Genomic DNA, 14813 nt, shown 5'->3' with positions numbered 1-14813 from the left:
ACTGGGATAATTCTGCACTTTCCATTTTACGGTGCAATTAACTCGCCCATAGCCTACATTTTGGGAATTACATTTTTTATGAACCAACTCCGTGTGAAAACAACAAAAGAAAGCACAGTCGGCATTCCACCGGTCAAATACCTCCTTTAAACAGCAAATAATATAGTCCTCTAATTTACTGTAACTGTACTATAGGCCTTTATTTATATTTTTATGTGAAAAAAGCCAATCACATGTGAAAATGTCCAGTTCATGTGTCACATTTTCTTTTCACATTATTTTAATTCACATGTGAAAATGTTAAATCCACATATGAAATTGTGATTTTCACATATGAAAAGGCAAATTTCACGTGATTATTTCGTAGGGGTAGTTCCCTACTGCGTGTGAATAAGGTCGGCAAATAAATTGCCATAATAAAAGTTATGTAGCGTGCAGTTAAAATGTCATATCAGTCACCCTGAAAATGTATCGACACCTAGAAAGCTCAGCGCTGAGCTCCATCTCAATTAGACCGTTTGTCTCTCTCTCTGTCACCTCCTCTGTCTCATAATTAACTGAAATAACTGCCTGTGCTAATCAATTCATTTGTGTCAATTTGTGTCAGGCTCCAGAAAACTCGTTGCTGTCTAAATGTCCCCCCTTGTGGCAAGTTCGCGCCTTCCACTCGACTGTGGAAGGCAGTGCCATATTTATTCTGTTACAAAATGCAATGGGGTGGTAGGGAGCTCCCATATATTTTGTCCCGAGCCAGAGCCAGAGCCCGAGCCCGAGACCGAGCCAGAGCCAGAGCCCGCCGTTCATCCGTGACGTACCGGTCTGAGGGCCGCCTGACCTTGCCCTCGCATCGCGTTCTCTTAAGACACAAAACATCCCCCCCCCCCTTGAGTAGTGAATGTGAAGAACCATATTCAGGACTGTCAGGATTATCCATTAAGTATATGTCTAATGGAAAAATAATGTGCTAGACACCAGGAGACCTTTAAAACAAGTGGGAAGAGTTCCTTTCTGTAGCCTGTTCAGTGTGTCAAGGATTCATGAGGCAGGCACAGGGAGTGGTAACAGCAAGCTTAATTTAGCCACAGTCAATAAGTCTAATAAGTACCATTGCGTTATCAATTTTACTCAAACACATTCTAATGATTCATTTGTCCATTTAGAAATACCCCACCCCACCCCCCCTCACGGTAACTACATTACAAAAATAATTTCACAGCACAGGGAGTTTAAAAATGAGCACTTCTGCCTTGTTTGAACTACTGTTCTTAAATTTAGCAAACACTGGAACATATAATCAAAGCCTCTTACTCAGCTACACCATACAATTCAGCAAATATTTTCCTGTAAAAAAAATAATAAAAGCTTCCCCACTTTATATTTATGGGTCTCTGCTGACATCTAGTGTTTATGAACAGAATTACACTTTTCAGGATTCATTTCCTCAATTTGTAACCCCTTCTTTCGTTTACAAGATAAAGATACATCCCAATTGAAAAAAACTTTACTGCAACAACAAATTCACCATTGTACAAACTCCCCAGGTGCTTCAAAGACATAAAAATAAATGAACACTCTGGAGATGGCATTTTTCAAATTTATTAGAGGAGGACAATTATGAGGAAAGAGGCTTACATGAATTCTTTAACTTTTTCTTTAAAAATGCACAAAAAGTATCAAACTATCACTGTACAATGTGGGTGGAGGGGGGGGTCACTACGGAAGCAGGTCTTAGCAGGGCCGAGTGTACAACGCATCCCATACAAAACAGCTGCGGCAGAGGCGTCTTCCAGGACACCGAAGTTTAAAAATTGTACAGGCAGAGTTCGTTAAAAAAAAAGAGACAAAGGAGAGGGGGGAAAAAAAAAAACCCACTACATGAAAGGTGAACGGCGGCCGGGTCCTAGCCCCCCCTTTCCTCAGTATCTGCGGCGCTTGTTGGGGCCAAAGTCAGCGGGCCCAGGGGGACCCCTGGGGAACCCCGGCTGGGCCCCAGGCAGGGCATTGTTGCCCACGCCTTCCAGGGGAAAGCGTTCATGCTGTGCCTAGGAGGGGGGTGGAGGGATTGAGTGATGGAAAGAGAGAAGAGATGTAAAAATGCAAGTTATGATGCAATACATTAGGAGGTATATACAGACTATAGACAGATGGCATTGCCCAGGCCAGCCTATGAAGGGAATTGCAGCCATTTTTGAAGCCAGCAATGACAAGTAGGCCGATCCTTTTCTTTGCAGCTGTTATCGCAATGTGCTCACCATTATTGGGTTGGCATCAGTTGGCATGGCGCCTGCTCCGCCGGCCAGATTTGCTGCACCCATAGGGGCTCTGTTCATACCCATGCCTTGCCCTGGAACACACACACAGTGAGTGTACACGGACACGCACACACACACGACTTATAAAAACAGTCAAACTTCCACACACTTACCTGCCATGTGCATTCTCACCTCTTGCTCCCTCTGAAGGACACAACGACAGACCAAGTTAGCCATCAGTTATTCATAAAAGCGAACTGTTTATACAGCACAAAAAATAAACCAACGCTCAGTATTTACATTGTGTCTTATCTACATGTCTTTGCTTGTTTAAAAAAAATAATTGAACGGGGAGAGTTCAATGTGACATCACAAAGTTACCTGAGCAGCTCCAAAGTTTATTTGAAGATCAGTAGAAACGAAAGCATTTATATCCTCTCATACAATCTTTTGTGATAAAGGAGAAACACAGCCACTACAGAAAGTTCACTGCCTGCAGTGTTTCAGTGAACAACCCAGTCACATAATCAAATTAAATATGACCCATTTTTGGAGACCCATGGGCTCCTGAAACGCTGGTCTGAAGCGGGTTTTGAGGGGATGCTGGGAAGGAGAGTTCTATGGGGAGACTCACATTTTCGGGGAACCCAGGCTTGAAGCCCTCTTGCCGACGGGCCATCTCCTCCTCGCGCCTCCTGCGCTCCTCCTCCTGCCGCAGCTCCATCTGCTTCCTCTTCTGCATCTCCTGGTTGTGCATCTCCTCCATCCGGCGGAGCTCCTCCTGCCTCCTCAGCAAATCTGAGAGCGAGAGAGAGAGGCTCACACCAGGGCACGGACGCGTTTGAGCAACACACACCTCCTCTTCTCAGGTTGGAGACAGTGCATCACACACCAGTGTGTGTTCACACATGAAAACAGCTCCGCTTCCTTTCCTTAGGTTCAAGAGACCACGTATCATACACCAGTGTTCACGCACATCTTCACTCACAACCAACAGCCTCCCTTCAAACCGATTCAGCTCATTTCTATGACGAATAATTATAGTTTCACCCAACTGTTACTAAAATTTACTTCACACTGCATTTCATTTATAATACTAAAACCCAGCCACAGGGACAGGTCAGTTTAGGAAAGGGGAGAATAACCAGTGGCTCAGGAGAGTTTAGGGGAGAGTTTCAGGCTTCCCTGGTGGGTTCCTGGGGGCTCACCTTGTCTCATGAGCATGACCTGGTGCTCGTGCTGGGCAGCCTCCAGCTCCGCCTCCAGCTTCTCCCGCGCCTCCTTGATGTTGCGGTCCACCTGGTCGTACTGCTGCTTCTCCATGTCCATCAGGGCCTTCCAGCGCATGGCGTACTCGTACTCGAACGAGCCGGGCTGCGCGAAGCGCGGGGGCTGCTCCCGCTCCCTGTTTAACATCGCGCTGTTTAAAACCACTCCCACACTGCCCAACAGCCACTCCCACACTGCCCAATAAAATATCCCCACTTCCTGTGACTCATTCCAGCGCTGCACTCACTTGTGAAACTGCTGGTTCTTGTTGATGAGCCTCTCCGGCAGCCCTTCTTCCTCATCATACTGCTCCAGAGGCTCCACAGTCACAGGCCTCGGAAAGCTAGGAGACACGGATTACACACGCAACACGGAATAAGCACACGACAAACCTAATGCGCAACACAAGAGGAACATCCGTTTTATTTAAAGTGTCTTACTGCATCAAACGCTTCATTTACCTTTGATGTCTTATGACGCAGACACATAAACCAATATGATATAAAGTCATTTCTAAAAGCTAAGCACTAAGGCAGTTTATAGGGTAAGTTTATAGAGCTGCGCCCCTTATCAGACCCCCAAAGGAAAACAAACTGTTCACGGTGCTGACAGGGAGACGACAGGGTTTCATAAAAAGACAGCGTCATTCTTCCATTACTGCCCTGTTCTGCTGTCTCTACAGAATTTTCCCACAACTACAGAGTTGAAATAGCATCATGTAAACCTTAGGGTTTTCATATACCGTGTAATCATGCTTAGTGTTGTTGGCAATCCGATGTCATGGGGAACAAGTTGCTGTCATTGACGGTGTGGTACACTTGGCACTGAATAAAGATCTTGGAACACTGTGATCATTAAAATGGTCGTGCAAACGCCTTTATCTAATTATCTTCACTGGCATCGTTCCCTGCTTTCTGTTGTCAGGATTGCAAAGCTGAATGCCGTTGTCATTTTATGACATAAGGCCAAAATAATGAGTAAGGAGAATAGCAAAATAGCAAATCCATTCTGGCTCAAATCTGGAGAGAAGGACCGGAAGCAGTCAGTACAGTTTCCATTGAGAAAATGGCGATTATGGACACATTCATCTAAATACCACCATAAATCGATTACTCCTGAGATACAGGTGTGCATGTGAACGCAGTTCGGACAGCCGTGGCAGTCGGGGGCGTAGAAGCCGCACACTCACGCGGTGAGCAGGAAGGCCCCGCCGGAGCAGCGGTCCAGCGCCTTCCGGGCCGGGGGCTTGGCGGTGAACTCCACGATGCCCTTGCCCGTGGGGCGGCCGCGGTCGTCCACGATGACGATGGCGCGCTCCACCTGGCCGAACACGGAGAAGGCCTCCTCCAGCAGCTCGTTGGAGATGTTCTGCGGCAGGTTGCGCACCGACAGGGCCGAGCCCTGGGTGGCGAAGCGCACGCGCAGCTGCCGCCCGTTGAAGGGCGCGTCGTCCAGCTCCACCCGCGCGATCTCCGCCAGGGTCCGCGTCTCCTGGGGACCGGGACAAAGATCGCACGGTGAGGACTGAGGCTTCATTTTCATACATGGAGACCTGCATGTTTTCCCCCCATCTGTTAATTACTTATGATGACTGGATTCTCTGAAAATGGGTGGCAACATAGCATAGCCATTAGGGAACTGATGGTGTACCCTTACACAAGGTAGGCAGCTGGGCATCTCAATGAAGCAAGTCAGGTTGTTTAGATTGACTGCATGCTATAGACCAAGGTGTGCAAGTGGCTCTGGTTAAGAGCTCCCACTAAATGCAATAGAAGGTAATTAAGCTTATAAAGGAAGTTCAGGAGTGCCCGTGCACGTTGTCGAGATTCACACTGCGAAATCGGCTTCGATCGCCCTGTGCAACTCACCAGCCTCACGAATCCGAAGCCTCTGTCCTTATTGATGAATATCTCGGACGGTTTGCCGTACTTGGAGAAGAGAGCGTCCACCTCCTCCTCCGTGGTCCCGGCCGGCAGGTTGCCCACAAACAGCCGGCTGCGTTGCGTGTAAGTCTTCTCGCCCGGTTTCCTGAAGGCCTGGAGATCTATCGTGATGGCAGAGTCTGCGGAGATGAAGAGGCATCATTAGGGCACTCTAAAATAGACTGCCCCAGTCTAGACAAGTCGGACATTCAAATATTATTTATTAAGGGGTGAAAAAAAACGAATGTTCTGTAAAACGAGAAAATAATTTTACATTCTGACTTGTGGGTATCACTCTGAGCTAAGGGGAGTGAAAACCTCTACCATCTAGCAAATGCTACTGGATGACTAGAACTAGCCAATATCACTAGTGTGTGCATCACTTTGAAAAAATGTGTCAGAAAATAAACTGGAACATAATATGAATGTTAAACTAATGAAGCCAAAGCTGCTCCCATTTAGCTTGCCTCGTTAATGACACTGTTTGCAAGCTCTATCCCTCGCTAGATTTATACTCACAGCCTTCTACCCAACAGTCTTATTGGTCAAAGGCTTCGTTTCTCTGAAACGGACACGCTTAGGCCACATTATTTCTTTGACTTTTCAAGTCGGCACTAACATTTTCTCTTTTTGAAAATTAAAGATGGACAGGATTTTCATAAATGCAAAAGTAATCTATGAAAAACAGTCACTGCAGTGAGTGTCATCACCAAAACTTTACAATAGAAAATACTCCGTTCTTTTGATCGCATGTTCTTGCCCAGTAAAACAAACTCCACATGCTCTGTACCAAATGGAAATTTAGGAAACCTAAGGCACGTCAGTAATGGACCTCTGCTTCAAAGCCAATCACTCAAGAGATTCAAATCTGAAGTATTGAAAATGCCTAGGAATCGGTCAAGTAACTTAAAAGCAAAGCACCAAAATGAATATTCAACCAACACCGCCTTGCAGATGTTTTTCAGTGACTGTTAGGACTCAGTTCTAGTTACATGTTGGATTTTTTTTACTGATAGGTAGATAGATAGATAGAAACTTTATTGATCCCGTAGGGAAGTTCCCTTAGGCCATCTGATCGCCATCTGATCGCTTTAAGCCATCTGATCGCCAGATGGCTTAAAGGGTTTGCAAATCACCCAGGTACAGGACGAAAATTTTACAACATATTGGAAATTAATGACACCCTGTACGGGGATCTGTATCTGGAATTCTCGTAACTATTGATAGAAACTTCACTTTCCTGTGCATTCTACTACTTATTTCGTTTTTTTTTTTTCGAACACAACACTAATCCCCTCTCGTTGACGTTGAATCCTTCCATCTCGAGCCTAGGTCAAGTGTCAATGGTCACTATCTTTTTTCATTTAAGCCTATGTATTTATAATAATCTTTAAGCGAGTTATGTTTTATTTTTTGACTGCGCACGGTTGATTGTATTTTTTACTGCCAATGGTAACTGCGGCGTGTAGGTAATAAACGTATGTTGGCTACTTATGTCACCAACATTTTTCAACATTAGAGCATCCCAGTTCAGTGTCTTACTTCCGTCTGGCTGTTTGCTGGTTTCTGCGTGTTGCCCGTTGCTGTCGGGGCCTCGTCTTTGATGGGGTGGTGGGCCATGGTGTCTCGGGGGGCCATGGTTGTGCTGTTCAGGACGGGGGCCTCTGTTGCCTTGCATCCTGCGGCGCTTAGATCAGAGAAATAAATTAAACATAACAGTAACATTAGCGAAGTAGTGCCACTTATCTAGAAGCATCTCCGTGGCGACTGGGCTTATTGTTAAGCACATCTAAGATACCGGGCCATTGTGAAGAATCTTCCCCTATTCTTAAACAAAGAGTCCGTGCACGGTTGGTAGCGAACACCAGCTAGCCAGCTGGATTCGAGCTTATCGCAGTAGTTAGCAGTCTCACTTCGGCCTTATCTCGCGCGGTTTGGGCTATTGCTTGTTGCTTTCCATTTATAGCTATATAGGGAAACATACAACTTTCTGCGAAACATTGCAGCTAGGTTACCATCACACATAACAAAGCATTGCATATTCAAAAGCATCCACAACTAAGCTAATGTAATGTTAAAGAGCTAGCTAAGCAGCCATTTGGCTGATTCACTAATTTACATTTGCAAGTAAGATAGCAACCTCGCTAGTTTTCTACGAATCACCCATTAGTATTTTCTAGAATTATAGGGTTAGGTAAACAAACGCATTTAAAATTTCTAGCATACATGCGCAGCTAGATTCACGAGCTTCCCAGCATTGATTTCCCTCCGGTTAGCTGGCTAACTAGCATTAGCTAGCCAATTGTACTTCCTGAAGTGTAAGAATAACTAAAATTAGCTAGCTGATAAGCTAGCCAAAATTAAAGCATTGGGGAACGTACCTTAGGAGTAGAATTGGCAACAAAAATGCACTATTCTTCCCTTTCAAAAATAATTAAACAATCAATGGGCGACTCAGAAAATGTACCGTAGCCTGCTTTGACCGAAAGAAAGAGGGCTTGACTGAAACATCAACCTACCTTGATAGAAACCAGCTTCACCAATCAGAGTGGCTGGTGGGTAGAATACGTAGTGCGGTAAGTCTTTACGCGAGGGCAGCACATCAATCAAATGCAACTTGCATTTTAATTGGGAGAGGATTCACTTTGCACAACCCCCGAATTTCTCTGGTACCTAAAAGGAGTGTCATTGGTTAGTTTGTTGTTTGAAACAGCTTCAAACTTTTGCTTTAAATTTGGTTTGTGAAAACTGATCCGTGGCTTAGAAATTGAAACTGGTGGTTTTAAAATGGTGGTTAGTCAAATATGATACTTATAATTTACATTGTACACTATATCCTACAATTAAATCCACTCAATTTTAATCCCTTTCCAATGCTATTTAATATCTAAAGTAAGTAGAAAATAATGGTTTTGTTATAATTGGCAATATACGTTATGATAAGGATTTTATTTTTATTTTATTTTTTATTGTTTTATTCTTTTTCCTCAGATAGACCCCCTTGTCTCAGACTGACTGAGTCTGATTCCACAGATAGACTCCCTTGTCTTAGGCAAGTCTTCTCCCACAAGTAATTCCATTGTCTTTATTTGACCATTTCATTTGTCCAACAAGCTCTCTAATTCAAATGTCCCTTGTACATAGAATTATCAATAGTTAATTAACAACAAAGTACTATACTTGTTTCTGAAATATATTTAACAAAAGTAAAATGTGAAGAATGATAATGTGGATCAATACTATCTTTGTTTTATTTTAATCCCAGATTTCCCCCCTATGTTTTTCTGGGTGCTCTAAACCTGATTGAGGCAAAATAAAAGCATTGTTACCTTCTGACCACTAGATGGAGAACAGGTACTGCTGTTGACAACTTGATCATGTATGTTATTTCAGGGATTATTCTTTTTTCTTTTTTTGATATTATTTTCGTTTTAGTGTGTGCCACCTTTTTGTGCAATGAATGATATTTTAGATATATATATATTCCATAAGTATACTTGTTACTTGAAATGTATTTTTTGGTTTTAGGCCACAAACCTCTAAATGCCTCCACATCAGCAATTGTTCAGCTGACTGGACAGCAGCGAGTTCGGTAAGTGTATAAATCATCTGCACAAAAAAACTGTCTGGGCCAATAAAAAGTATACACTAAAACTAAAATAATAACTATATATTCAGAAAAAATGCCTGCAGTTCCAAGTTGTAATAAAAATGAATACATAAAATATTAATTTGAAATGAGTGGGTTGACTCCTAAGCTCCATACCTTCTTAAAAGCCACTAAGAGGAACTGTTCAGTTGGCGAGCCGTGATTTAATTAAAGCTATGCGAAAGGATCATTGTGAAGCCCACAGCAGATGGCAGTATGAACTCTGAAATTAAACACCCACAACTGTTTTACAAGCTTTTTAAATGCGATTCATTTTCTCCCTGCTGTGCTCATCTGTGAAATAACATGTTTGACTAGATTTGTCCAGGATCTACAATGCATTTATTGATGATAAATTTCCCACTGAGCACCAGACAATGTTCATATCAAGGTCAGTTCTCCAAATCTTACCAGTCTAGTTTACCAGTGATGAGACAATAAATATTCAAGCATCTGCTGTTAAGCACTTGTTTGTATGAACCAATAAACACGTTGCTGCCCAAAAAACCTCTGTGATTGGTTCATGTAATGGAGTCAGCGATGGTAGCACCCACTTTAAATGTAGTGGTCCCCTTTCACCATATTCAATTTTAATTCTAATTCGGTATATTCCTTTACTGATGGTAAGTGAATTTGGTATTTTCTATTTAAAAAATCCTCTAAGTCAGGCAAATCCCTTTACTCAAGCTAGCAATCAAAAAAGCATATGTCCATACTCCAGGGTTAGTGAAGTGGACAATGTATGCAATGGAATGGAGTCACAGAAAGTGGCAACAGTGCCCAGGCTTAAAATTTCTCATCCAAAAATCTCGCTGAAATCAATCATCTTGTCCATGTTCACTTGCCTTGTTACCAAGGAGACCACTTTGCACACACAGTACACTGAAAATCATTATTTTACTTGAGGGGGACTGGAGCAAAAATGGCTGTTCTCAAATTACAGTTTCGGGAATATGGTTTAGTATCGTACAATCTTAGCAATGCCTCAGCCAGTCACAAAGAGCAGGCTACATTTATGTAGGATGCTGTTGTTAGAGAGAAGCACTTGGAAGCCAGTGTGGTGGACAGAATGGGGAGTCGATGTCTTGAATACTTTGGAGGTAGCCTCCTCAATAGTCTCATGCTGTGTGGGACCACAGTCCCAGGTAGTATCAATTTGTAACCTTTCCTTGTGTGTCTCACAGCATCTTGACCATTTGGTCGAGCAAATTTAAATATTGGCAGGGAATGTTGAACGGTCCTGCACCTCATGCATTCCTTCTCAATCGTTTCTCTTGAGTGACTCCTTTTCTTCCTGTGCACTCTCCTTGGATTCAGTGACTATAGGTATTTTACACCACAGAAGACCAGGAAGTGTTGTGTGAGAGCCAGTGACTATTTTAAGCCTAAACAGGCCAAACAGTACTATGTGACATGCAGTGACCATTTTACTCCTTACAGGTCACACAGAAGTAATGTAAAGAAATAACACCAATAACACTGACAGACAGAGGAGGGGCATGTCTTTCCCCAGTGGAAATCCTGGAAAGAGCCTTTACTGACAGAACCACTCTGTAGGATGCAGTCCTGGTAAGAGTCTTTACTATATATATATATATATGATATAGATGATTTGGCTCGCTCTGTACTACACTCTACTCCTGATTACAACTAAATTTGTAATCAACAATTCACATGTGGTTAAAGTACACATTCCCAACTTTTATTGAAGGGTATTTTAATACATTTTGGTTTCACCAAGTAGAAATTGCAGCACTGTTTTCATTTGTGAAACATGGTTTGAGGATGTCTGACTGTCAAGGTACTGGCTCACTTGTTTTCATTGATGGTGTAACAGCAACAGAATTAGGTGCTGAAGTGTACAGAAACATATTTTCTGCTCAAGTTCAGGCAAATGCCTCTAAACACATTGGACAGTGTTTCATCCTACTGCAAGACAAAGATCCCAAGCATACCTCTAAAGCAGCAAAGCTAAAAGCTAAAAACAGAGAAATTCTTGACTGGCCAAATCATTCAACTGATCTGAATCCAACTGAGCATGCGTTTTCATAGGCTGAAGAGAAATCATAAGGCAACTAGCAACAAGCAGGAGCTGAAGATGGCTGCTGTACGGGCCTGGCAGAGCATCACCATAGAAGAGACCCAGCACCTGGTGATATCTATGGGTCACAGATTTCAAGCAGTCATCGCATGCAAAGGATTCACGACAAAGTACTAAACATGACTACTTCAATTGACGTTACATTAATATATTAAAATACCCTTGAGTTGAGAATGTGCACTTTAACCACATGTTTTGAATTATTTAATTACAAATAAAAAAAGGTGAGGTACTGACCCAAATCAATCAAATATATAATTGCTGTCTCTGCCTCTCCCCCAAAAATTAATAAATAAGCCCAGTCAAAAAGCTGATGGCTTAACAACTGTTCTCTGGGCCTCATTTCCAGATTAATTAGATCTCTTCCTCCTCCTCTGGGTTCAGCCACCGGTGTAAACACCTCATCAAAGATCACAGCATCGGTTCAGACCCTGTCTCATGTCTTTTTATCTCTTTAGTTTCTGTTCTCCGGGCTGGAAAGAGAGCCACTCTTAAATGAGTGCAGCTCGCCCTCACAGCCCATTTTCTCTGAAAACTTAGGCAATTTGATATTCCTTGCTGTTCCTTCCTTTTGAGTCATGACAATGCAGGAAGGAAATTTTTTTTTTTACCAGGGCAGGTTCAGCTTCTCTCCTTGAGTGCTTTTTAATGACTTCACCATAGAAAATGGCCCTGAGCTGAGGAGAGTCGTATTAAGAGCACATTCAAGACATTCAGGAGCATTCTCGTTAAAACTGAAACACCTGTTTGGTTAAATATGGGAATAAATTTTTCAGTAGCCTGTGACATATTTTCTCTTGCACATTTCTGATTTGCTTTCTTTAAATATAGAAATTAGTTATAGAAAAAAAATGACAGTTTAGCCTGAGGGTGATGCCTGAGAGAGGGACTTGCATGTAAAGAAACTTCTAGAAATTTCCATCCTTGCCCTCTTCTGTTACCTCTGCTCCGTGAGTCGTGTAAGAGGTGGTGAAGTCACAGACAGGAGGAATGCTGCTTTGCTTCTGTAAGTGTCTCCACCCTCAGCCCTGGAGCCATATTGGGGAGCGGGGACAAGGCTCTGCATCCCCCTGAAAACCATGTAGCCTATGCGTAGAATTAGCCTGAGCAGGCCTGGACATAAAATAATGATCAAGCCGATCATTAAACCTGTGACACATGATTCATTCACACTTTATTCATAACACAGTCATTCATTTTTAAACTTATTTTCGAGTCAGTTTTTCCAATCTAAGTTTAATGAACGATTTCTTATTCAAGGAACATAGACAAAGAAACATGGTACTTTGTATTCAGACCAACAGGACCCAGGGCAGAGATGTGAGTTTACAGAACACCGCAAAGAAAATAGGACCTATTACTTTCTGATGGCTCCCTGTTCAAGCTTCCAGATTGAGCTGTTGATTTTAGCTTTAGCCAGTTCCCAAGAGATGGCAAAGACTGTACTTTATAGTACAGCTTCATCTGCCTTTTTAGTTTCCCATGCAGTGTTTTTTTTTATTGTGTAGATGGTTGCATGTCGCAGATGCAGTGGTGTGCGCAATCTAATTTCCAATCAAGAGAGTAATTTACTCAATACCTCCTGCCTGTTTCCATAGTGATTTGGAAGCCATGGGAACGTGGAGCACAGCAGAATTAGGAAGTTCGCTCCCTTCACACACTGTTACTGGCAGATTAAATACACTTCTCTCTCAATGCCTCCACTGTCAGTGACTGATTAAGTACAGCTCTCCTTTCAGTGCTGGCTGTCTTTTTCCATGGTTTTCACCATTGCTGCTAGCTAATGCTAAAAATGGTGGTGGATTACACCACACCTTGAATCCGCCATATTATACAGGCATATTATACAATAATAAACAGGCATGTTCTTTCAAACATGATTTTTCTCTAAGAATAAAAATTGAATGAAGGGTAAAAAAATGCATTCCAGATGTTTGAAATGGTCGGCTGGCACATCAGAATGCAGCCCAAAGAGTCAGTGTCTTCTCTGTGGCAAATTGTGTTTCACACAGTATAATGCTATGCCATGGATGTAACATTTACCTGGAGGGGACATGTTACCGATCTTCAGAGAGGGGGAGGCAGAACTGGGTGTGATGAAAGAGGTAGAGCTGGATGTGATGAAAGGTAGAACTGGATGTGGTGACTGGGGTGAACACTAGAGAGCCAGAGCCCACAGGAGAAATGGAAACTGTTGGCTGCAGAACTGGCTCCCTCATGATTATGTACATTTTGATTGCATGTCTGATATCAAATCAATTTGAAGTGGATAATGACTACTGTTGCTTACATAGTCTGGTAAACTCAAAAAGTATTGCAGTGAAACGGCAAGTTTTAGCTTGCCTGCTTGCCTCACATCATTGACACATCCCTTGTTTTGTACTGTAGTTCTCAGAGAACCAGAAAAGGAGGCAGTGAAACAATTTTCCACCTCCTCCCGACTTGTCCAGACAGGAGGTTTCTCTGAGATGTCATGAATGCATGTGTAGCAATTCTGGACCTCCTAGTAAGAGGAGTTTCGCTCTTGAGAGAAGCAAGCCTGAAAAACCCTCTCATAATTTGATGCTTGCTCTTCATCTGACCTGACAAAACCATTTTACTTAAATGTGCTTGTATTGAAAGAAGAAAAAGGTTGACCTTTTATCAGCCATAAAGTAGTTTGCTCTTGTTAGACCAACGTCTTTCAAAATTGTACCATTGGTGCAGTACCAGCCTTGGTCAAAAAATTACAAGAGGTGAGTCAGACGCAAAATGGTGCCCTCAGAATGAAAATAGAGGCCATTATAACATTATGACCAGAAACAGTAACAGGCGTCAATTAAAAAACCTGGAAAGTGTTAGTGATTAAAATGTTCTCATATTACTGGGGATTATCTGAAATACATGTTCCGCCATTAGTTAGGTGACCTCGTTGCAGTTGGATGGAAGCTATGTGAAATCTGAGCTTGAATTAAATTTGCATCACATTCACAGCTTAAGATCACACTCTGCCCTGTACTCAAGAAATAACTCCCAGCAGTTAATTTTGGGAAAGCGCAGAGATCCATTTCGCTAATTAAATAATGGGACAGGAGAGAAATGATGCTGATGCTAACCGCTGTGTTCATTATGATCTGTAATGAGGAGTGTCTTAGACATGAATGCCAATTTTTCACAGATGGCTGAAACAGAGCCAATCACCGATGGCATGATGAAGATTTTAATTTTGTTGTATATTGTTTTTATTTCATTAAACAATAAAAGTTTGTTATCTCCTCAAGGACATGTCCTGATTCGGTGTCTTTGTTCCACAGGGTCCATGGTTCAGCGTTGTCTTCATGGTATATTCATTTACATTCGCAATATACTGTATGAACATTGTCTTTAGTTTCCAGCTTAGGTTAAATTCGTTATGATCAAATACACTGACTTTTCACAGACTAATCTGGGAAGCTTTCACAACAATATTTTTTTCCCCCCAGGTCTCTTCTGATTTATAATTGTTATGCCTACGACCTACTGTTTTCCCCAATAAAAAAACTGTAAGACAAGAGAACATATTTCTAGATTTAACCGGTACATATGTACGGCTTTGGTAATAGAGCACATGGTGAATCACCTGTGTGCTGGAATAGGTTGGT

At 42.4% G+C, this 14813-nt stretch overlaps 1 protein-coding gene and 1 long non-coding RNA gene across 6 annotated transcripts; one reads left to right on the top strand and one right to left on the bottom strand.

Moving 5' to 3' along the window:
* Positions 1 to 1580: 1580 nt before the first annotated feature.
* LOC135250316 (non-POU domain-containing octamer-binding protein-like) lies at positions 1581 to 8109 on the bottom strand. Of its 4 annotated transcripts, none has more exons than XM_064326491.1 (10): positions 7963 to 8109; positions 6986 to 7130; positions 5390 to 5583; positions 4711 to 5012; positions 3769 to 3864; positions 3461 to 3657; positions 2887 to 3050; positions 2426 to 2456; positions 2253 to 2344; positions 1581 to 2042 (listed from the first exon to the last, which is right to left on the bottom strand). In XM_064326491.1, exons 2-10 carry the CDS (start codon positions 7119 to 7121, stop codon positions 1917 to 1919), a joined length of 1338 nt encoding a protein of 445 aa, XP_064182561.1. In that variant the 5' UTR covers positions 7122 to 7130; positions 7963 to 8109; the 3' UTR covers positions 1581 to 1916. The 4 variants fall into 4 exon arrangements, with proteins under 4 accessions (XP_064182561.1, XP_064182560.1, XP_064182563.1 ...); XM_064326490.1 differs by having other exon boundaries at positions 7825 to 7965; XM_064326493.1 differs by lacking the exon at positions 7963 to 8109 and adding an exon at positions 7825 to 7956 and having other exon boundaries at positions 6986 to 7122.
* A 403-nt stretch (positions 8110 to 8512) lies between these two features.
* On the top strand, positions 8513 to 10656 carry LOC135252021 (uncharacterized). 2 transcript variants are annotated; one of them, XR_010329258.1, is made up of 3 exons: positions 8513 to 8797; positions 8972 to 9035; positions 10533 to 10656. It is a non-coding gene; the product is annotated as an uncharacterized LOC135252021 (long non-coding RNA). The 2 variants fall into 2 exon arrangements; XR_010329259.1 differs by having other exon boundaries at positions 8513 to 8822.
* Positions 10657 to 14813: the final 4157 nt, after the last annotated feature.

The sequence above is a fragment of the Anguilla rostrata genome, chromosome 3 (assembly GCF_018555375.3).
Source record: "Anguilla rostrata isolate EN2019 chromosome 3, ASM1855537v3, whole genome shotgun sequence".
Taxonomy (NCBI): domain Eukaryota; kingdom Metazoa; phylum Chordata; class Actinopteri; order Anguilliformes; family Anguillidae; genus Anguilla; species Anguilla rostrata.
The sequence above is the reverse complement of the archived record's forward strand: the minus strand, read 5'-3'. Positions and strand labels throughout refer to the sequence as shown.